Source organism: Phragmites australis, chromosome 2, assembly GCF_958298935.1.
Source record: "Phragmites australis chromosome 2, lpPhrAust1.1, whole genome shotgun sequence".
NCBI classification, from domain to species: Eukaryota; Viridiplantae; Streptophyta; class Magnoliopsida; order Poales; family Poaceae; genus Phragmites; species Phragmites australis.
In genome coordinates, this window is record NC_084922.1 from 5611176 (window position 1) to 5635008 (window position 23833).

The window sequence follows — 23833 nt, forward strand, 5'->3', positions numbered from 1 at the left end:
GCCGCTACAGTACCTGGCAAAAATACACATCCGTGCTCCCTCTCCGCAACATGTAGTAGTATGTGTGGTACTGTAGCACTGGATAGAGTATCTGCTGAAGAAGGGTTTCTAGTGCTATAGTAGTTCGCAAATAGTTCGCAAAATACTGTAGTACTGGATTAGCAGATTTTGGTGGAGATGGCCTAATCAACTAATCCATAATAAATCATATTCCGAAAAGAACCTGTCGAATGCAAATCCACCCCACCTGGCGGTACGGTACCTGCCCACCACAGACACAGATCCATTTAAACCCCCGGACCCCTCCACGCTTTACAGCTACCCACCCCTACTAAACAAAGCACCCACCCAGAGCGGCGGCCGCCGGCAATGGCGGCGGCGGCGGAGTACGGCGGCGACTACCTGCAGCAGTTCGTCGCGGAGACGGAGTGGTACAACGAGATCGTCCTCAGCGCGGTGGCGCCGGGCGATTGGTGGCGCGGGCTGCCGCACCCGGTGCAGTCGTGGATGCGCAACTGCGTGGGCGGCTACCTCCTCTACTTCATCTCCGGTTTCCTCTGGTGCTTCGTCATCTACTACTGGAAGCGCCACGCCTACATCCCCAAAGGTCCCGCCTTCTCCTTCCCGATGCTGCTCCTGCTGCTGCTTTGTTCTTATTAGGATCTGGGTGCCTTTGTCATGTGCTTGGCGAGAGGGATTCAGGCTTGATTCGAGATGTTTTGGGGTAATGCTGGCAAGGTGCTAGTTGTTGGTGCGGAAAGGGAAATGTGGCTTCTTTCGATCCCGAATTTCCGCTCCTTTCGGGAAGCTTTTCGTTGTGATTTGGGAGACTTTTCTTTGTGCGTTTTATGGTCCTCCGCGTGGTTTCGCTCTCGATCTCTCCTGTCCTAATAGATTTTGGAGGTTGTGGAGAAGTAACTGTAGAAGATTTGTTGGTGAATTACGATCTTTCAGTCCCTGCACGACAGATTGGTTCTTCATCTTTTTGCTTGGTTTGGTTGGGGGGGGGGGGGGTATGATGGGTTTGGGGTGGCGTTCTGGATTGGATTCACGCTTCGTTGGTTATCAGGACAATCATTTTAATAGATCTTGAAGGGACAGAGTACGGTGACTACTAATTCGGTTTCACTTCTTGGCTAAGTTAGTGCAAAAGTATGTCTTTGTGATTGTTAAATCTACATCATTGTGTACTCTTGCTTTGTGAAGACTTTGGGTTAGCTATGTTATTTCTGCAAATCGCTTGAGCCAGGCTGGTTGGCTGAGGTTAGCCGCTTCACATGGTAAGCAATTATAGTTTAACCAAAAATGTTCTGAAGTTCTGCTTTTAATTGGAGGTGAATTTGAGTATACTCTACTGGTTTTTCCATATCTTATTGTTCTTGACATGACCGCCCATCAAGGTAGATGCACTGACAGAAAGAGAACCGGCACCTGACTCATGTATTTGGATCGCTAAACAAAGTTCCATGCGTTGTTCCAAACTTCCAATCCGCCTGTCAGGGTTGATGCATAGTTAATTGATTGCTTTGGCTGGTTTCTCCACTCAACCACATGTTTGTGCTTGGGACGTTTCTATCAAGTGCTTAATATTAATATTAGATTATGCATTAATATTTGGAATACCTACTGTTCTCATGTGCCCTGTCTTGAGCAATTTTAAGTTGCTCATCCCTTTTCCGTATTGGTAGTATACAGCTTTTCATTCTGGGGTATAGTTGGGTCACCTATTCGCGTGTGAGGGAGATGCCCATTCAAGAGCATGTGGCAGTGCATGCAGGATTGCCAGATATTTTGAATAGATGTGTCCTTCCTGGACCACCGGATTGGACTTTCATGATTAAACTCATAGACAATAGGAGCAGGCTAGCCTGTCTAAAAACTCGAGTGGCCTTGGAGGAACTAGGTGGCATTATCAATAAGAAGAAATGAGCACACAAATTCACGTCAAGAGGACTCGAACGAACCTCGGTGATCTAGGTGTACATTCACACCCTCAACCAATTGAGCTAGCCTTAGTTCCTCAGGCTAGCCTGTCTTGTTGGTGGTATCTTTTGTCTTGCATGCCTGTGTGGGATCAGGTTGCTTTTGGGTTCTTCTTTGGTGATGCAAACCAAGTGGAAGAGAAGTTATCAGATAATTAGTTTTTTTAGCTCAACTTCACGCTTGTACTGTTCTTAGCACCTGTGGAAGGTCACCATGCTGTATAGTAATAGTTAAGGTCCATGAATTAAATCATTAAATTTGTATTTCCTTCAAAAAATAATTATATTATTATTTACCCCATTGGTTATCGTTTTCAATGCATCTGTTGGAATCAAATAATGACTGAGCTAGGGCTTTTCTGGACGACAGCTTTCTATTAACAATAATTTTCATGTACTCATTTAGAAAATAGGAGATTTTTTTTATAATTTGTCCATACTTTTGACGTGCCTCTGAGGCTCCTACATATGAAATTATTATTACGCAACTCGCAATTGCAATATGCAAAATGTTAGACATGTAACGATTTGTGTATGCTTGGACAAGAGTTGCATTTAGAATGGATATCATGCTGTTACCAAAACATATTAACAGTCACCCATCGCCTAAACCAAACTGGCATTAGGGATGCTTTCTTTGTAATTCTCAATGGTTTGGAAAGAGTAGAGCACGGCTGCTACCAATCAAATACCATTTTTTCTCTCATGAATGTTGTTTCTATATGCCGTTATTGTAACTTTAGCTGTTCTGGTTCATATATCAGAGGCATATATCATGCAAGATTGTCCACTTGTAATATAGGCATCATTTGAGCATGACATAAAGGAAAATTGTGTGAAATGGAGCATGTCAATCTATTGGAGGCGGTAAAAAAATGCAAATCTTTGAGTAAAGGTGCTTGTGAATATTTGTGATCTTGTGATAGTATTATAAACATGATTCAAACAAAGCCTGTGTAAATTATGTATATGTTCTGCTTGATCTTTCATTGTTCATAGTGTATTTACTCAGATTTCTCCATCATATATAAATTCATTTTTCTGGTTATTTTGGGGAAGTCTTTTTCGAGTTAGCTTGTGATCCCCTTTTATTAGGGGATAGGGTTTGTAATTGGCCGCAGAATATGAACTCCTAATATATTCTTGTTTGGTGGTAAACCTTTGGATCATTTGTACATTCAAGAAGCTAATGAAATTTTATGTCTTGTTGGAACATTGTCCCACTAGAAGATGTGTTGACGTTTGATTAATGCGCATTCACCTAGCAGTTGTTCAGGCATGCCACGACGTTGGTAGGCATGAGTATATTTGTTGGAGCAGTAACAGCTTATTATATCCTAGATCTGACATCCTACAATAAGTGATACATTCTGTTGTTCCAAGCTTATTCAATGTTTTAGATCCTAATGCACTGCAGCTGGCAGCAAATATCGCGCAACATACTGTAAGAACTGTTATAAAAAATGGAAATATACTGCATATGAACTTTATCTGAAGACAGTAGCAACTAACAACTATTCATGAGTATGCTGCACATACCCAAGGGATTCTGAAGTATGTGAAAGATCTTGCCTCGGATTGTTGCTAAGAAATCACAAATAACATTGCTTTGACCTGTTCCTAAAAAATATTTAAAGGATCTTGTCTCAGATCATCACAAGGAACACTTTATCCTTACCAGTTTAATTGTTATTACAGCTGTTCAACTTCATGTATGGTATTTCTAATGTGATTATTACTGGGCATATACTTCTAGAAATTATGCAGTTAGGTATATGTCTAGCGGTGTGTAGTCTGACGTTTTTTAGTGCTATTTGTTTGATCCAGATTCTATCCCTACAACAGAAGCTATGAGGAAGCAAATAGTTGTTGCTTCGAAAGCAATGCCTTTTTACTGTGCTCTTCCAACTTTATCTGAACACATGATTGAGAGTGGATGGACACGGTGTTACTTTAATATCAGTGAAATTGGTTTGTCTATGTACCTCATTTATATGGCTTTATATCTCATCTTCGTGGAGTTTGGAATTTACTGGATGCACAGAGAGTTGCATGACATAAAGCCACTGTACAAATATCTACATGCAACCCACCATATTTACAACAAGGAAAATACCTTGTCTCCATTTGCTGGTAAGCTCTTACTATCTTATTCAGCTCTCATTTTTCATCTTGCATTCTTTCCTGTTGTCATTTCAAAATTTTGATAATAACTTAGTACGCTTTGGCCCTTTTTCTTCACAAGAGGACAGTGATATGCCAATAACAGTACCGGTACATGAGTTCTGTTTATGGTCTACTGGTTGTCAGGAACAACACATAGTTTTTTTTAATGTCTAAGTCCAATATTTACTTCGAGTGCTCATTCTAGCACGACTAATTTACAACTTTCTTGTTTTCCAGGGCTCGCTTTTCATCCACTAGATGGGATTTTGCAAGCAATACCACATGTCTTTGCCCTCTTCCTTTGCCCAACTCACTTCAGGACGCACATTGCTCTCTTATTCTTAGAGGCCGTGTGGACAACAAACATCCATGACTGCATTCACGGCAAGATATGGCCGGTCATGGGTGCTGGCTACCATACCATTCACCATACAACCTACCGCCACAACTATGGCCACTACACCATCTGGATGGACTGGCTGTTTGGTACACTCCGTGAGCCAGAAGATATCCTCAAGAAGGCTTGAGCTGTTTACACCTGTGTTTTCTCCCTTGTGCTGTGAAGTGTAGGGTTTCTCAGCCTCCGAGGCTCTGTCTGTTGCCTTAAGCATCGGTGTGTTGTTTTAGTATGCTAGGTGCATATTATGTTGTTTATTACCTAATTTAGTGCTGTTTCTCATGATGCAATGGAGTTGACAACGAATAAAACTTTGCCAGACACTTTCTGGATTCCAGCTGCTTGTACAATTCGGCATCTCAATGCCAGTATAGGATATAAATGTATCCCTTCTGCCCGGTAAGTTCATTGCATTGGGCATGCATTTCTCTGTTTCTCAGTTGATTGCTAAATGAAGAGCGCCTCTAAAATGCAGGGCCATGCCACTTTTGTGGAAAATAGATAAGACCACCCCAACTACTTTCCTTCGTTTCGTTCCCTTTCTAGCCTAAATTTTTTTTCCGAGGGGATTATCTTATCAGACTCGTTCCTTTTAGTTTTCTGCAATCCAACAACATTCTTTTTCTTATTCTCTTCCTAACAGACTTTTAATATTCTATTATTTTTGTATAACTACCGCAACGCATACGACTATAATACATGACATGTATACATTGGATATACTTAAGGAAATGCAATGTCGCTACAAGACAATTGGGTTGTGCTAACACATGGAATATACACTAGACACAATTGAACTTGCGAGCAAACCACTGGCCCCTGGGTATTTAATCAAATAAACATGTGAAATGTACAAAGATAGTACAATCAACATGGGCACTAATCAGAGCTTCACTGAATATTTTTCTTAAATGATGACACATTGATGTCTACTTCCCATAAATGAAATCAAATGGGTAAATAATCATATGGAGGAACGTCATCAAATAAAAATTCTATCTGCAGCAGCTACATTGGCAACATTCAGGTAATTGACATCAACAGTAGTGTTTAAAAAAACAATTAGGTTATCTAATATTTCACTAACAACACATGTTATGTCACAACGACAAGAAGAGTACCAGAACCAAATGTTTATATATTGTTCTTACAACTTGAACATAATCACGCATCCAAAACAACTAAGACTCATGTGCTTAGATTGCAATTTTTAACCATAAACCTGACTACCAAGGGATTCAAGATCTTGTAGTGACAGGAATCATATGGCAACCCTAAGATAAAAATTGGCTTTACTCAAGCTCCATTAACCTGACTACCAAGGGGCGCATATCTAGTGTTTACACTAGCATATTACAAAGAAATAATGTGATACCAACAAAACTATTTGCAGCACTTACTAAAAGGATGTCTGAGCACTGAACATCATAAAGTTTTGGGCAAAGCTTATGCAATAATTCTAGGTAGTTACAGAATTCCAAGCCTTCCAGGATCAGATGCAAGGAAAAGAATGCAAAATATGAATTGATCTCGTGATACACAAAGCATGTGAACAGATTGCCCAACCTATGAGTTGAAGGAAATTCAAGTATAACTGGAACTAAATCTGAACCTCGTTGGCAAAACTTCATGACCGACGCCAGCGGCCACATCACCATCTCGTCCGCCTCCGTCGCATCGCCTCCTTCCAGAAGAACCTATCAAGGATATGGGGCATCTGAATTCATCAGAGAGCAATGCAAACCTGTTGAGGATACCATCCCCTCGCATCGCCTGTATGCATGTATACAAATTTATTCATTCATCGAAATCCTCCTTAGACTTGAGTTGGATTGATTCCTAATCGTCAGAGTCAGAGGGAAGGAACTTGGTAGATCTTGCTGCCGTTGTGGATAGCACACTCAGGCTGTTGGCAAGAGGCAAGGGGGCACCTTGCTCTTGTTCTTGGAGCTTTTGGAGGAGGGGCGCGAGGAGGCTCATGTGGATGACATCGAGTAGTTTCTGCGTGGGCCCTCCATTAACATCGCATATCTCCTCGAGCAGCTTCTGTGCGGGCTTGAGGAACCTGGACCGGTAGAGCACTGCCCCGTAACCCGTGATAGCCTCGGTGGTGAGCTGCCTCGACGGAGGCGAGCGGAGGGTTCGGGGACGCTGAGGACAACGAGTCCCTCACCTTCGCCGCCAACCTTCCTCCGCCCTCCTCGCGCACGTCGTCGTCGCTGCCCCTGCTTCCACTTCTTTTGCCCAAGCACGTGATCATAACCTCCAGCCTCTGCCCCACTCGACGTATCCGTGAAGGGATAGGAGAGAGGTTCCTAGGAGCATGAGAACCTCTCACCTATCCCGTCCCGCACCGGCCCCTGACGGGAAGCCCTTGGAGCACTATTGTCGTTCCTATCGCGGTCTTTTTCCCATCATGAGAGGAACAGAAACCGCGACAGAAACCTCTTGAAGATGGTCTAAGCCTCGCTTTATTTTCAGGCATTCTGAAAGGTAAACACTTGCTGCTACTAATGCAAGTTTCCTTGCATGGGTAGTATTGTGTTCCTTTTTTTTTTCTCCCTATTTTCAGGGAATTTTAAGGTTACCCCTTTGGGAAAATTCCTAAAGCAGATCCAGAGACTCGTCCCCACAAGCAAGAATACAAATGCTCATATGTGAGATAGACGACATGTGCTTTCGAGAAAGAGAAACATGGGAAACACTCCTTCGTCAGGAAGAAACAAGGGCCATTTACTCCTTTGTCAGGAAGAAACGAGGGCCATCTATTTGAAATCTCAAAAGTTGAGCGAGAACATAGAGCTCACGACAAGCTGAAAGTGAAGCTTGCGGATACACATCTCTTTATATGAGCAGGATGCTCTAGAACGAAAAATCGTATTCTGCCTTCGGCCCCGACAATGACAGCGTGAGCACATTTGCATCATCGGTTGCCGTGGCCGTGCATACATCACTTGGTTGATTTTCATAGACTTTCACTCATTATTCCTCCAATAAATATGGATAGTTTTTTTAAATGGATATAATAGCTTAAGATCATTCTCCACATCCTTGACATATTCTCCACCACCCTCCACCTTGATTTTTTAGGGAGCATATCAAATCTGTTAATTGTCTAACAAGTTTTCAGGGACGGGAAAAGGGGCCTTCCAAAGACTCCATTTGTTTGTTGCCAGACGACCCATGATACAATGGCCATCTACTGATTGAACCGCCAAAGACAATTGGGCTGGACCATTCTCACGCATACAAGTCTTTGTTGTGGTCTCCAACTTGGGCCCAAGCCAAAGCAGACAGCTGACCTTATATTTCGGCCCATGATTAACTACAAACAATTGTGGGTGATCGAAATTCGAAACACACCGAGTTTCCTCCCTTTCAAACCAGCAGCCATTCCTCGAGAAAATGTTAAAAAATATTTACTGCACCACCAAGTTCGGCTGCTCAAGCGCAGGAATTAAAATTTCACCAAAATTTTATGAATTTTGGAGAACGAAATATTTAATTATGAAATTTTGTTTCACTGATACGTGAGATCAGCGAAGCAGAGGACGAAAAATAACCAAAATTTTAATATTTTTTTGAATTTTGGTTTTTTCGTTGGTGAAGAAAAAATAATAAAACAAAATTGAAATCCCTGCTCGAGCGTCTGCGTGCAATTAACGGCGAGTCGCTCTGCTCCGGCAGCCGGGTTATTTTGTCAAAAAAGGAGACCACTGACTGTGCAAAGATATGTGTCAAAATATTATGTGTTCGCCCAATCGTTGCTTTGTCGGTCCAGTTACGTGCACACAAGCGATACCATGCTCAATATTGCGCCCGACAGTCAGGCTTATTTACTGGTTTATGGGGTCATCATCTGGCCATGCAAGACTTGCGTTAAGTTTAAAAAGTCTTGGCTATCTTTCTTGTAAGAGCTCGCTTTGATAGTGTCATTCTCCAGGTGCATTACTCCCAACAACTATCGCCAAATTCGCTGAACCATGACCTGCTCCAAATTGTTAGGAGAGAGAGAGTATGCATGCATGCATGTAACAGTGCACAAATCAAGCGATGAATGGTGCATGTGTAGGTGGAATTCGTTTCATGTGGCAAAATTCAATGCGGTTTTGTGCCACGTCATGATAAGGACGTCAACTCGTTCTGATCGAACAAGGGGAGCCGGCATCGTCCAAAGTCTGGGTTAATCTGCAATGTAAGGATCCTTTTCGTTCCCGTCTGCTCGGACTGAAACAAACTTCGGGACAAATTTGGTTTAAGATTATTGAACTGAATCTTAAAAAGTTATGATCCTGTCTATATATATATGAAAGTAGGATCTTCCTTTTCTGTTTCGCCTTTTGTTTTTTGCTCTTTGACTCGGCTTGGTCTTACTAATGGACAAGGGCTCTGTACGCACCAGCAAACTCGTCTCGCAAGTCTACACGCGGAGAGAGGCTGACGAGTGAATCGAAGGAGGACTCGCGGCCTACCGTGTCCGTGCTCGACCTCGTCGTGATAGCAGGGGTGGACCTATGTTGATGTATGGGTATTTCCAAGAATACCTAACCATTTTAGCAAAAAATCGAGTACATGTATAGTATATACATGCGTATAGCATATGTTGGCTAAATTCATCCTTTCTTAGCTTCCTGTCCCAGCCTAAACTAGTAGAAAACAAACCAACAAGCAAATAAGCTAGCAGCCCATTCAACCCACTCGACCGCTCACAGTCCATCTATCCATGAACTCCGTGTCCATGAGTCTGTATGTCTCTCCTATCGATCTCTCAGTCTCTCACTCGATTCGACTCGGCTCTCTCTCCCCTTGACCTCTCTGGCTCTCCCCAATCCTAATTCCCCATTCCACAATACTCTAGTGCTAAATCCCTAACCGCCCGTAGCACAGCCGCCGGCAGTCGCACGCAAGGTGCAATGGTGAGCCAACGTCCCGACAAGGGCGCGCAGGCCATAAGGGAGTTCGTAGTTGGCGACTCGGTGGTTGGCGCGCGTAGCAGCAGACCCACAGCACCACGCAGCGCCCAGGCTGGCAAGGCCACAAGGGAGTCGACAGCTCGACGCGTGCAGCCACGCAGCCGCAGCATTGCATAGGGCCGTAGGCGCAACGCCCAAGCAACGCCACACCAGAACAGGCAAGCACCATTGGTCACTGCTCACTGGTGAGGATAATCCCCAATCCAAATTCACAATTTCTAATTTTCTTGCATAATTGATATAGGAATTTAGTCTTCAGGTGTGTAATTGTGTATGTTTTTAATGTAAATCTTAGAGGTTTGAAAAATGAAGAAGAAATTAGTTGATTTGAAATTTTTATGGAAAAGAGCTGCAAAGACACGTAAGGTAGATTCCATATCGACATCACAGTCGATTACCACTGAGAGTCAAGTTTAGAACCAAAGTAACCTGCCACAACCGATTACCATTGAGAGTCAAGCTCATCAAAGTACCCCTTTTGTTGAGCCTGACATAAGAACCAATGACGCTCTTGTAGCAAGAGAAGTGGTTGAACCAATCGAACCCGAGATAGCAAGTAATGAACTCGAGATAGAATCTTCCCCTTTATCCCCTTTCAGAGATGGTGATGAGTCAGAGTATGAATCAAGTGATGAAGCTATTTATGATATTGACTTTCTTTTTCATGATCCTAGAAAGAGGATTTTCATCAAAGGCTATGCTATCAATGAATGAAATGTTGACATATATGCCATAAAATGAGCATGTATATAATTCCAATCATATAAATACAATAACTGAAAAGAGAGCCACCTATACACATGGTAGAACAAATGTATATCTGAAAAAGGACAGTATAAATACCTATCATGTGTATCTTAAACAGCCTGATTTCAGAATATAGCATATGAGCAAGTACTCCAAAGGATGACAGCACATATGAAAAGAAAAACTTTATTGCTCTTAGATTTAAGTCAAACAATTGGCCCTAAGACTTAAAAGTCTTGCCCCCTAATTGTTCTAATGATCTCATCAATGATTGGGCTATTACTAAGATCTCAAGTAGTATTTGTAGCTTTGATAGATAAACAAATTCTAGCACTGGACAGTGATAATAGAGTGACAGAGGGTCTAAAAACTGAATGTCTAAGTCAATGTTATTCTCGCATGTATTCAGAAATTAACATGTATATACAATGACCAAAATTCAGTGACATAAGCCTTCTCTGAACATATGAAATTACGAGTTCAGAACTGAAGCAAGGAGACCATAGCCACTGAACAGAAAGAACGCTATCTGAACATGTATGAAATTCAGAACAGGATCACAACCAGAGCCGAACAGCTCACATATCCGGTGCATCACAAGCCTAAACACTATTGTACTCAGCTAATAGCCCAATCTCAGATCATTCACAATCATCAAGAGCATATTGCTGACTAGAAGGAGAAGAAGAGGATACTCACAGTGAAATTCGACCAAAATCGAAAATAAGAGAGGCTAGGCACGGCTTGAACGCCGCTGTCCCAGAAAACCTAGCACCCGCCGTTGCCGGCGACGTGAAGGAGATCGGAGATACAAAGCCAACAGCTCTGCAATCGGCACGAGCTGGCGAGCCTAAGAGATGTAGCTCCGGATTCCAACAGGAGGAACACCGTCGGCTGTCACCACCGAGCGCGCAACACTCGGTCCAGCAAGCAACAGCCAACCCAAGAACAGAGAGATGCAAGTCACTTCCTTTTCCTCTTTTCTATCTCTTTTCTCCCACCGATTTGAGAGGAAATCAGCCTCCAAAATATATACGAGAGACTCACCTGGCTTCCATATCCGGATGAGCACTGATCTCCCTCAAAAACCGGCCTCAATCCACTCCCTTCTCCTCATCTCGCACGCCTCAGATGGAAGAGACAGCAGGAGAATCGGAAATCCCAACAGAAGCTGCCGCCGCCGCACTCTCCAGGGAGAGCACGGGGTGCTTATCCCCTAGGGCAGAGCCCTCTCTGGAGATAAACGAAACTGGCGGGCCATGGGCCGAATTGGAGTTTGGACCAGCAGAGAGAGAGAGAGAAGAAGCAGGGAAAAAGGCCTAAAGACAATTTCCAACAGGAAAATCCCAAAAGTGACAACATGAAATTCCATGATAATGGCATATATTGCATTAGGGTCATGTAACCCACGGGGCCATGATTTTTTTTTAAGGAATATTGGAGGTAAACCATGCTGCTTTGTTGCTGTTTGGTTTGATGATTTTAGTTGGCTTGAATATATTGTGTAATTAGATGCTGCATTCTGTTTTATCTGCTATTTATTCAAGCATAAAACTAGTTGTTCTGGTGGATATGCTTTTGTGAAAGGAGGATTTAGGAATTGGCACATGAAAAAGGGGATTGAAAAACATTGTGTTGGCATGATTAGTTTTCATAATTTTGCTAAAGAGAAATATAATTCCTTCATTACACCTAAAGCAACAATTGTTGAGAACTTTTCTTCCACCACCAAAAAAGAGAAGGTTCTGTATATGTCATGTTTGACCTATTCATTTAAATGCTTGAAGTTTCTTTTGCATCAAGGTTTGGCTTGTCGTGGGCATGATGGAAGTGAAAATTCACTTAACAGCGGAAATTTCCTTGAGCTATTAAATTGGCTAGCAAGATATTTTCAAGAAGTTGGCTAGGTGGTTTTGAAGAATGCTCCAAAGAAATGTAAATTGACTGCCCCCCAATACAAAGAGATATCATCAATAGTTGTGCAAAAAAAACTACTAGACTCAGTATGGAAGACTTTGGTGGTGACTATTTTGCAATACTTGCCGATGAATCTAGTGATGTGTAAAAAAAACAGTTGACTCTTTGTTTGCGTTATGTTGACAAAAAGGGAAGGATAGTTGAGCGGTTTCTTAGTATTGTCTATATTTAAAATGCTACTTTTTTTATACTTAAAACTGCAATAGAATCATTGCTTATGGATTATTCATTGAGCAAGGCTATGATGGATCTAGTAACATGAAAGGTTATGTTAATGGTCTAAAAAATTAATTATAGATGAGTGTCCTTTCGGTTATTATGTGTATTACTTTACACATCAATTTTAGTTAACTCTTGCGTCTGTTGCTAAGAAAAACCCAGATTGTATTTGGTTTTTTGCGCTACTTAGATTTTTGTTATCTGTTATTGGGAGTTCTTGTAAGAAGATATAATTTTTTTGTTGTCTGTTATTGGGAGTTCTTGTAAGAAGACACAAAATTTTTAAGTAGAACAAGCTCAAAGAATTGTACAAGAATTAGAGCTGGGTGATTTATGAAACTAGAAAGGGGTTGAACCAAGGGATGGGTTTAGGTAAACCAAGAGATACTCGTTGGGATCTCACTATAAAATAGTTATACATGTTATTTCTTTGTATTCTTCAATCTTGAAAGTTCTCATAAGGATCGGTAAAGACCACTCTCAAGGCACGGAGTCTATAAATGTACAAATAATGTTGATAACATTTAAGTCATTTTAGTTTGTTTTCATGACACACTTGATGCAAACCATTCGTGGGTAGACAAATGACTTAAATCATGCTTTGCAGAAGAGGGATCAAGATATTGTTAATGCAATATATCTCATTTTCTTGATAAAGATTCAATTGCATCAATTGCAGGAGGATCCTGGATGGGATGATTTTCTTGAAGATGTCAATTCTTTTTTGTTAAGCATGGAATCAAAATTTCTAATATGGATGGTTTCTACAAGCCGATTGGAAGAGATATGAGGTTTTTTATAAAAGTCAAGAATTTACATCGTTTTTATGTTGATATATTCTTAAGTGTCATTGATAGGCAACTTCGAGAGCTTAATAACAGATTTGATGAGGTAAACACATATTTGCTTTTTTGCATGATATCATTCAATCTCGTTGATTCATTTGTTGCTTATGACAAAGCCAATTTGGTTAAACTTGCTCAATTTTATTATAATGATTTCTCAAGCTCGGAGTTGAACCATCTTCTTTATCAACTTCAACTCTTTGTTACTAATATGCGTAGAGATGAAAGGTTTAGAAAACTAAAGAATCTTGTTAACCTTTCTATTATGCTTATTAAAACAAAGAAGCACCTCAAACATGATATTGTGTATAAGCTTGTCAAATTGGTGCTAATACTTTCTGTAGCTATTACTAGGGTTGAGAGAGTATTTTTCTTAATAAATTATATGAATAGTAAGTTAAGAAATAGGATGGGGGATCAATACTTGAATGATTGTTTGGTCATATTTATTGAGTGTGAGTTCTTTTTTAAGTTAAGGAGAATAACATTATTAACCGCTTCCAAGCCACGAAGGAACATAAAGTTAAAATTAAATTGTAATTGTCATTAAATATTTGGTAATTTCTCTTTCTTTCGTGGAACATCTTTAGTCTGAACAATATGTACTTTTAATTTATACTATTTTAAATGTTTCATATTTTTTACTGGACATTTTGGTTTGGAAATACCCAATTGCCAACTCCGCCACTGCATGACAGGGATGCGAACACGATGGATGCGTAGTGCATCCCTCTTCGTTTACGCTGACTGACCATAATGACTTGCCGCTCGACCAGTCCCAATCGGCGCCGGAAGCCGCATGCCATGGTGGTGAAAAGTACCCTATTCGTTCCTGCCGGTTCCATCGATCTGCAGTACGTACGACGCGCTGTTCTTGCATAGGACGATCTGCCGTTCACCATCGTCGGCTATGGACTTGTGGCCGACCTGGTACATGCAATATGTCATCGTCACCGGGGAATTTCGATAACCTCCCTCGTGTCGTTGTTGACGGCTTGGCTTCGTGTTAAAAAGTTCCAGGATTACCGGGAGAGAGCTCGGGCCCGGATCCCTGCATCTGATCGATTGCACAATGGCGACAGATGGTTGATGGTCTACGTGACCGTGCGTACATTTCATGGCGACTGGCTACCAAATGTGACCAGAAGTAGGAAAAGTCGATCGGCCGTCCGGCAGCCGACCCAGGTCATTCACCCACTGGTAAGAATCTTACCTGAACAAGTCCATGATAATTTTTCATGTGTCGATGAGCAGTATACAATTATTATATACAAATATTTTATCTATATACGAATTCCCTAGTTAAGGTTTATATTTTTCGTTTGACCGTTTGAATCTTTTTATGTTCTTTTTTGACGCCCCTAAATTAATGTTTGGCGTCCGTAAGACGGGTGGGTATACTGGTGGTAAGCCGTAATCTGGGTACCTTTACCTATTATGCGTACCTGGATAAACCCGGACAAGATCACACGGGAATCGACTTCAGAAAACAAAAGTTTCTACGATCAGAGGGGATGTAAGCGTTCAATTCTTTTCTCTTACCCCGGTCGGCTAATTTATAATGGTTGGTTGATAGTTTTTTGGGGCATTTACAAATACATCCCTGGTTTTTTTATTTTTTGTAAGGATGCCACTCGAATGACAATTTTAATAGTATTTTTTAATTTTCTAGAAGTTTGCAATAACACCAGGAGTAGTGGTTTCTTTGCAATTGTTCCTAGTTTTTATCCTATTATCTTTGACTATCTATCTAAGTTTCTTCCCAGATAACCAGTCAAGATTGGATGGATACAACATATCAAGAGCTAACGACAACATATTGTGCATGTGACAAAATGATTTCCTTTGCATGGAGACGATGTTCTAAATTACGACCTTGCATGAGGTGACAAAGGTTCCTTATCGCGTCCTCAAGTGCCAAGGGGCTACGACGCCTCCCACTCACACCGGACCTAGGGCTGACCCGATTAAGCTCACAGATTAATGAATAAGTCATCCTATCATAAACAGAGGATGAAGTGAGTAACACTAAGCATATTAGGTTGTTAGTATCTCCTCGGTATTGAGTTTTCAAAAAGTCCCACTGTTTTCATTTACTTTCTTTTTCTTTTTTTACTAACAAAAGAATATGTTTCTATTCCCCGATTAACCACCACAGCCGTTCCGAGTACTACTCGGAGCTATGATCTTCTGTGCCAATATAAGACCCCTGTCCTGAGATCTCCTATGTCTCCTGTATCAGCACTTGAATCAAATAGCTGATACATATATTGTATAAAATGAGATTAATGTTACATGAGTACAAAAGATCTTTAAACCATATGGTACATTACAAATCTGACCAATCGGCCAAGAAAAGCACAACAGAATAACAACCCAAAGCCATAGGCAGCTTGGGTGCGAATGTGACCACTAAATCTACTCCTCATCAGCGTCTTTGTCTCCTGTGAAGTCGGCATCCATCTCCTCATCTACATGATACCAAGAATGGGTATGGAAGGTATTCAGCAAATCCTATACTATTTCAAAGGGTTGATAGAAGCATAAAGGGTAACTCAAGGATAAAGTTTTACGGTTTAGTTTTAAGCATAAAGCAGTTTATACAGATTTTTAGTTATATTAACTACTATTAACCTTGAAATAGTTTAAACAAGGTAATAAGATATATCTGATGTTTTCGGTCTTAGGAGAGGCTATACCACACACCGCAATCCTTATCAATGTGTCTAGTATGCCTTCTGTACCACTCAACTCTTGGCAAATCGAGTCAACAACCTCATGAGACGGACATCTAGTCCACACACTCACTCATTAAGGATACACAAGCCCCGAGTCTAACCAAGTGAGGTCATTGCTTTGCATGTCCATAACAGTGGACATGGCTATTCGATAAATTTACACACTGTAGAGGTTATACACTGTATCCACATGATATGCTCAACCTCCAACAGTTGCAAGCGGATAAGAAAATCATACCAAGATGTTTCAATCATCATTCTTTGCCGGACACTACTTCGAGACACACCAAGTACTGCAGGTCTCATACTGGGTGCACTCCCCCACTAACCATCGTAGAGTGGCTAGGTCGGAAACACCCACGTACAACACCTGATAGACGATTGGGGTCTTCGTTGCTCCTCTAGCCTCCTAGTAAAATGCTCAGCTTGGTTGGGAGATAGATAAGTCAAGTCCTGCCCATAATAGGATGCATGATCGTACTAAGGTGGTTTAGCATGATGGCACAATGATTCGGTACTTATACAGCCAAAACAGATATCTTCAACATTGGTGAGTATCATGCAGGTAACTCAAGCCCCCAAGAGCATCCTCAACGAAGGATTACTCTACCTGCCCCTGTCAAAACAATTTTCACCCTTTTTACACACCAACCACCATATTCCATATGATATCAAGGATTCCATAATCATTAAGGATTCATAGCATATGAGATGAACTGATATTCAAAGAAGCGACATCTCTGAAGAGATGTACTTAATTCTAAGCATGCTAGATATCAAGACGTCATCCGAAATGTACAGCCCAGCCTGAACCAATGGTACCCATGGGGTACTGTTAAGTGGGACAACCCATGAATAGTATCATTTTAGAATTTCTCAAATTAATTTTAGATTCATCATTCGGGAGTCGTAACTTCTCTGTTCTGACTAATTTCGGCGATTCTTTCATCTAAATTCATCTAAATTTGAGATCTATCTTTCTATTATAGTGTTATATCTATTAGGACTCATTTGATTTTCCTTTTGGAGTTATTTGTTTCTTTAATAGCATAGTCCATCGTTAATCTTAAATCGCGCATTGCAGAACCGAAGGACTTGCGGAGGAATAAGAAGATCCCGACCTCGATCAAGGACTAAAGGAAGACTACAGAGAAGGCAAGTCATATCTCCTTGATCATTTTGAACCCAAGTTTCAATAATCTAGTTGATCAACTTAAAATTTGACTTATTATCGCATGTGTTGTATATTATGCTATTTCAACTGTTTGCAGTAGTTAAATCCTATCAAACAATTATCATATCTTAAATATCATTATCCTGAATCGATGTCACCCTAGGATTACCTGTCGTTATCTATATTAACGTCAAATGATGCCTTGATATCTAGCATGCTTAGGATTGAATACATCTCTTCGGAGATGTCGCTTCTTTGAATATCAATTCATCTCATATTCCATGAATTCGTAGATTGTGGAATCCTTGATATCATGTGGAATATGATGGGTGATGTGTAAAAAGGGTGAAAACTGTTTTGGCAGGGGCAGGTAGAGTAGTCCTCCGGTGAGGATGCTCTTGGGGACTTGAGTTACCTGCATGGTACTCATTGACAATGTTGAAGATGCTGCTTTGGCCTTATAAGTACCGAATCATTGCGCCATCATGCTAAGTCACCCTAGTGCAACCATGCATTCTGTTATGGGTAGGACATAACTTCTCTATCTCTCGATCAAATTGGGCATTTACTAGGAGGTTAGGGGAGCAACAAGGGCCCAAGCATTTTTCATGTGCTCTACGTGGGTGTTTCCGACCCAGCCACACTACAATGGTCAGTGGGGGAGTGCACCCAGTATGAGACCTATAGCACTTGGTGTGTCTCAAAGTAGTGTCCGGCAAAGAAAGGTGATTGAAGCGTCTCGGTATAATTCACTCCTCTGTTTGCAATGGTTGGAGCCTAAGCATATCGTGTGGGTACAATATATAACTTCTGCAGAGTATAAATTTATTCAAATAACTATGTCCATGGTCATGGACATACAAAGCAATGACCTTACTTGGTTAGACTCAGTGTGTGTATCCTTGATGGGTGAGTGTGTGAACTTGATGTCTATATGATGAAGTTGTTGGCTCGATCTACCAAATGCTGAGTGGTACTGAAGGTACATAAGACACATTGTTAGGGAATGCAAAGTGAGGTGTAACCCCCCTAGGATCAAAAACCTCAAATATACCTTATTACCTTATTTAAACTCTTTCAAAGTTAATAGTAGAGAATATAACTAGAGATCTACATAAATTTTTTTACGTTTAAAACTAAATCGTAAAGCCTTATCCTTGAGTTATCCTTATGCATCTATCAACCCCTTGAAGTAGTATATTACTTACTGAGTACCTTTGATACTCATTCTTGCTATCATTCAGATGAGGAGATGGATATCGACTTCACGGGAGACGAAGGCACGGATGAGGATTAGATTTAGTGGTCATGTTCCACTTGAGGTGCCTGTGACTCTGGGTTGTTATTCTGCTATGCTTTTGTTGGCTTGTTGGCCAGGTTTGTAATGTATCGTATGGTTTAAAGACCTTTTGTACTCATATAAAGTTAATCTTATTATATATGATGTATGACTACGATGCAAAAAATGTTGTACTATACATATTAGCTACTTGATTCTAGGACTGATACAGGAGGCATATGAGATCCCGGGATGGGGGTCTTACAGCTTGACTGTGAACAAAGAGAGGAGGATCTAGAGGTGGGAGAAGGTCCTTGTCGGTGGGGTCCGCTTGGCGGTGAGGGAGGAGAGGGGTGGCGTAGCTGGGCTGCTACGAATGACACTGGGCTGAGACGGCATGGTGGCGGCCCATGTGCACAGAGGAGAGGAGGGAGGGTCAGCTAGGCTGATGGGGTTGGGCTGGCACAGAGGGGAAAGGGTTAGGCTGAGGTGAGAAAGAGAGAGGGTGAGACGGGCTAGGCCAGAGAGGAAGAAGGAATGGGCCCAAAAAGGAAGGGAAAAGGATTTAAGAAAACAATTTGATTTAGGACTAATTCAAATAAATTAATTTTAATTAGGATTTGGATTTTAATGGAGGCCTTCGTTTTTGGGAGAGTTTTGAACTCGAAGTATTGAATACTATTAGAAATTGATTTGATTTTTGGATCCAGCTGAATTGAATCTATGGATTAGATTTGAATTTGAATCTCAAATTCAAATCTTCACGCAAAGAACCATAAAAACCATTAAACCAAAGATGCAAATGGTCATCTTAATGCAGTGTTTAAGTTTAGAAATTAATTTAGTGGACATTGGAAAACTTAGCCAATTATTAATATATCTGAATATATACACCCACACACACACCCATCCACCACCCCCACACATGCACACACACAGCGCGTGCATACACGCACGCGCGCGCGCTCACACACACACACACACACACATATATATATATTCAAACATATAATTCCTTGATTTTATGTTCGATTAATTAATTAGTTTTTTTAAAAAGGGGTGGATTTTTTTTATAACCCGTTAAAACTTAGGATGTTACAGCCACGGTCCCATCATAGTTGATGATTGGGATCTCTTTCGTTGCGTGTGGGAGCTGTTGGCACTGAATCCCAAAAAGCTAGCACACTATCTTGACAAATACGCTCAGTTTCTAGATGCCATCACGATCTTTTGCCCAAAAAGGAAGAAAGGTTTTTTCATCACCATGCAAAATCTCTACCGCAATGGTTCAAATTTTGAATATCCCGCTGTATGGAGAGCCAAGTTTTCCCCAACCTTCTCATAATCTCAAGAAGTTGGGACAATGCTTATCGGTTAATCTGGATTTCCTACTCGGAAGAGGTCCTTACCTGGAGGCTCATGGAGCTACCCGGAGAAGACCTAAAATCCTGACTAGATGACCCGGTAATATCCATATACCTGAGTAGATGTGCATCCTACCCAGAGACTCAAGTTCTCACTCGGAGAAACAATCTGTTGAGACGATTTCCTCAACCGGGCTAAGTTTCTTGATCTATCACAACCTCGTTTCACGTATTGATGGGGGGCTTGATAATGATTAGTATAGAACTATCATATATAAATATCATATCCATATACGAATACCCTAGGGTTTGCTGGATTCTTGGAGCATATGATTGTATCTGGGAAAGGAGTCCCTGGATGTATGAAAACTACCCGCAGGTTCCAGAATATCCCTTAAATAAGAAAGTATATCTCAAAGTTTAAGGAGGACAGAATCCTACTCGGGAAGGAGTCAAGGTGTCAAAGATTTGTTCATGACAATGTGTCCGTAATTAGATTGGGGTACCTTTGAGATTAGGAATCGAGCACAAAAGAAGACACACGATGTAGATAGATTTGGGCTCCAACTGGAGTAATACCCTCCTTTATGGAGGTTGGTGTATATGTATTTTCTCGAGTACAAGCAAGGTGGCTAGACCTATTACAAGGATTATATCAGATCTAACTAAACTAGAGTTGAAGTTATCGAGTAGCTTCTATGGTCTTGGTGCTTGCATCGAGTTGAGTTGTGTACTGCACAAGGCTGTCGAAGTTGAGAAGTTTTGTAGAAGTTGTCCTTTCAAGGGTCTGGGTCCCCGCCTTATATAGGCCCTCGTACTGCCCTTAATCCTATCATAATCAATGAGGAGTCCTCCGTCTTGTCGATCAGGGCAAGGCATCCGAATCCAGCTTGGATACTAGTCATACTTGAATCGATTAACCCGATCGAGACCTTTGTAGTATGGGCTTTTGTGATCTCTGAGTAAACCGGGTCTTGCAGATTCGGGTCCGCAATATTCGGAGTTGTTAAATATGCGAACTAGGTGCCCTATCCATATATGATGTATTTATTATGCGTATATATCCTATAGTTAGACATTTGAAAGTAGCCTCCTAACTCTGCTCAGCAAGGAGGATTTCCACAAGCGTCTACTCGAGTACTACAAAGTCCGAACCTGGTCGAGTAAGGTAGATCAAACCTATAGTCAAAAGAATTGAGCAAGAAAAAGCTCTACTTCGAGTATTGAGTGGAAACGCTATTGGGTCAAGTGCCCTGCTATTGTCCGCACTTGAGACTTGAGAAAGTCTTGAAAATCGACTTCCCAACATCCGTCTCTGAGTAGAGTTAAAAAGAACATCTATGAAATTTGAAATTTTGGATATAGGAGCATTCAATGCACTCAGATGGGCGTGCAGAGATTCACACAATACCATCATCCTGTCTTTCATGCCGAATGAGGTGCCACAGTGACCGGTGCAGTTACCAAAGAAAACATTGAACTCTAAAAAATTTATCCATACAAACCTGGACTGTAGCCATTCTTCACCCTTGCGCCGCTAGCTCTTTCACTCAAGCCTTCTCCTTTCTTCGCTCAAACGTGCACCGCCATACATAAATCTCCGCCCCGTGGCCTCCATCCCTTCTAGGAATGCCATCGATGGAGAAAGACTCCAACTCGAAGGTTGCCGACACATCCCCAAGCAATTAGACGAGATGATATTGCCAACGGAGGCCTGGGAGATCTCATCGATGCAAGAATCAAGGCTCAAGGAACTTGAAAGTGAAGGCATCATTCCTCTTCGCGATTTGGCCAAATGGAAGCCATCGGGTGAGGAATTCCCATCCTGCTAATTTGACCACGAGATTGTGGTTTTTGAGTCCTTTTTTCATTGTGGTATAAATGTTCCCCATTCTACATTTCTAAACCCAAACTCAATCACCATGCTTAGTGTTTTTGTTCATCTTTACGAAGCCTTCCTTGGCATCAAGCTGAGTTTAATCTTTTTCAATATTTCTACCATCTGTAGAAGAATACTGAAAATAATTTTGTCAGGGGTTGTGGTTTCCAACTGTGGAATGGAATGATGAATTCCTATATCCCAGTTGCTCTGATCTCCTCTGGCAAAAAGATTGGGGAAAAAACTTTGGTTTCATATCTCCAATCTTGACCCCATCACCTCTCCCTTTCGTCTATAGAGGTCTTCAGCCCCGACCAAATCTGTCTTAGTCAAAAAGGCACCGCGAGCTCAACCATACTGCCTATTACGTCAAGAAGATTGATGAACTTAAGCAGAGTGGCTTAACCGGGTGGCATGTGGCTAAAGACTTCATCAGTCGAAGGCTATTCCCCTTGAAAGTGCGGGATCACTTCGCTTGGGAATATGCTGGAGACAGTGATAGCTCCTGGGACACGGTTATATGTAAAACTTAGTTAGCCCTTAATGCTCTTTGCAGCCGCAATTAATCTTTGTCGAGTGACTTCTTCCTTTCTTCAGCTCTGTCTTTACAAGACACCACTGCTCAATTAAGCAAACTATTTGCCGAGGAGGGACAACAGTACTCTATCGAGCCATACTCCCTCAAGAATCCTCCACCACTGGTAAGAATTTTCTTGGATTAGGAGAGAAGCACTAATTTTTGCTTATTCGATTTGACTTGTCTTTTTTATTTCAGGTTCCAAACTTCCATCAAGAAGACACTTCCTCTGGCACCGGCGAAAAGGGGAATACACCGACTGGTCAAGAGGCAAAAGGGTCTCTTCGTTCTGAAAGATCTTCTTCGCCATCCGGCCAACCTCCCCCCCAAACGTACGTGAGGAAAAAGTCCATTGGTATTGAGATTGAGTCTTTCAATAACTACTTGTTCATCTGTCTTCCAGGTTATCGAGCAAATAATTATTAACACCTGGTCTGCATGGGCGACCTTATTTCAGGGAACAACAAGTGCAACCCCTCAAACAACTCCTAGAGAGACCTCCACGCCTGATGACTCGGCCAAAGAGGTAACTCGCCTCGAGTTATCGCCCTTTCATTGGTCATTTTTTTAGTATTCACTTGATAAGTCCAGGATGATGAATTACTATTGGCTGGTTTTTAGCAAGTGATTGGTCCCTTGACTTCGTTTGATTCCTAGATCATCCCTTCGACATAGCCAACCCTAATCGTGGGTGTGAAGTGGAGGAAAATAATTGTTAAGAAATAGAAATCGAACATTGCCTCGCGCCTTCCGATTACCAAGAGGTTTGGTTTGAATCTTCATCTTGACTAGCAGCTTTCCTTTCCGTTCCTCATCCTGTCAATTGTAGGCCATCACTTTCGAAGAAAGCAAAAGAACAAACCGCAAGAAGGTTGGTTAGCTAACTGACATCGACCTCTCCTATTACGTTGTCTCTAGCTCATCGAGTGGAAGATCCTTCCTCGGACACAACTGAAGCAGACCTGCAGCCTAAGAAAGTTGAGACCTTGATATCGATCCCAACTGATGACCCTTGGGCAACGATAGAGGTTCTCCTCAAGGCCACATGTGCTCAAGTTGCTGCTGTCGTTGACTGTTCTGGCCATCGATGGAGCTGCCATTGTCACTTTCCTGACTTTCACCATCACTCTCGGTGTCCATAAACTGGAGAACGTTAGGCTCTTTGGGATCCCAGTCAAGGTGCCCCACCTCGCGGTATGCGTTCAGTGGGCTTGACTCAAGAATACTGGTGTGCATCAATCCACCCTAATTGTCCTAGTGGTAAACTATAATTCTGAAGGTGATCTCAGAGCCAGTGAGAGGTGCTTCAAAGATGTCTGCCACTGACTCAAAGTGGTCATAGAAACTGGTGTCGAAGAATCCGACACAGATGCGCACTTGAGACATGATCGATCCTAAAAAACAGAAGAAGGTTCCTACCTGGCGCACCAACTATCAAAAATTTGTTCCTGATAATGTGTCCGTAATTAGATTGGGGTACCTTCAAGATCAGAGATTGAGTACAAAACAAGACACG

At 41.6% G+C, this 23833-nt stretch overlaps 1 protein-coding gene across 1 annotated transcript; it reads left to right on the forward strand.

Annotated features, from left to right (window-relative positions):
* The first annotated feature begins 304 nt into the window (after positions 1-304).
* LOC133895942 (delta(7)-sterol-C5(6)-desaturase-like) lies at positions 305-4931 on the forward strand. Its single transcript, XM_062336471.1, has 3 exons — positions 305-607; positions 3810-4115; positions 4386-4931. The coding sequence occupies exons 1-3, from the start codon at positions 370-372 to the stop codon at positions 4673-4675; spliced, it is 834 nt and encodes a 277-aa protein (XP_062192455.1). The 5' UTR covers positions 305-369; the 3' UTR covers positions 4676-4931.
* Positions 4932-23833: the final 18902 nt, after the last annotated feature.

Coding starts and splice junctions, on each gene's coding strand:
- LOC133895942 (XM_062336471.1), top strand. CDS start 370: ATGGCGGCGGCGGCGGAGTACGGCGGCGACTACCTGCAGCAGTTCGTC. Junction 608..3,809: donor CCACGCCTACATCCCCAAAG/GTCCCGCCTTCT, acceptor TGTTTGATCCAG/ATTCTATCCCTACAACAGAA. Junction 4,116..4,385: donor TACCTTGTCTCCATTTGCTG/GTAAGCTCTTAC, acceptor CTTGTTTTCCAG/GGCTCGCTTTTCATCCACTA.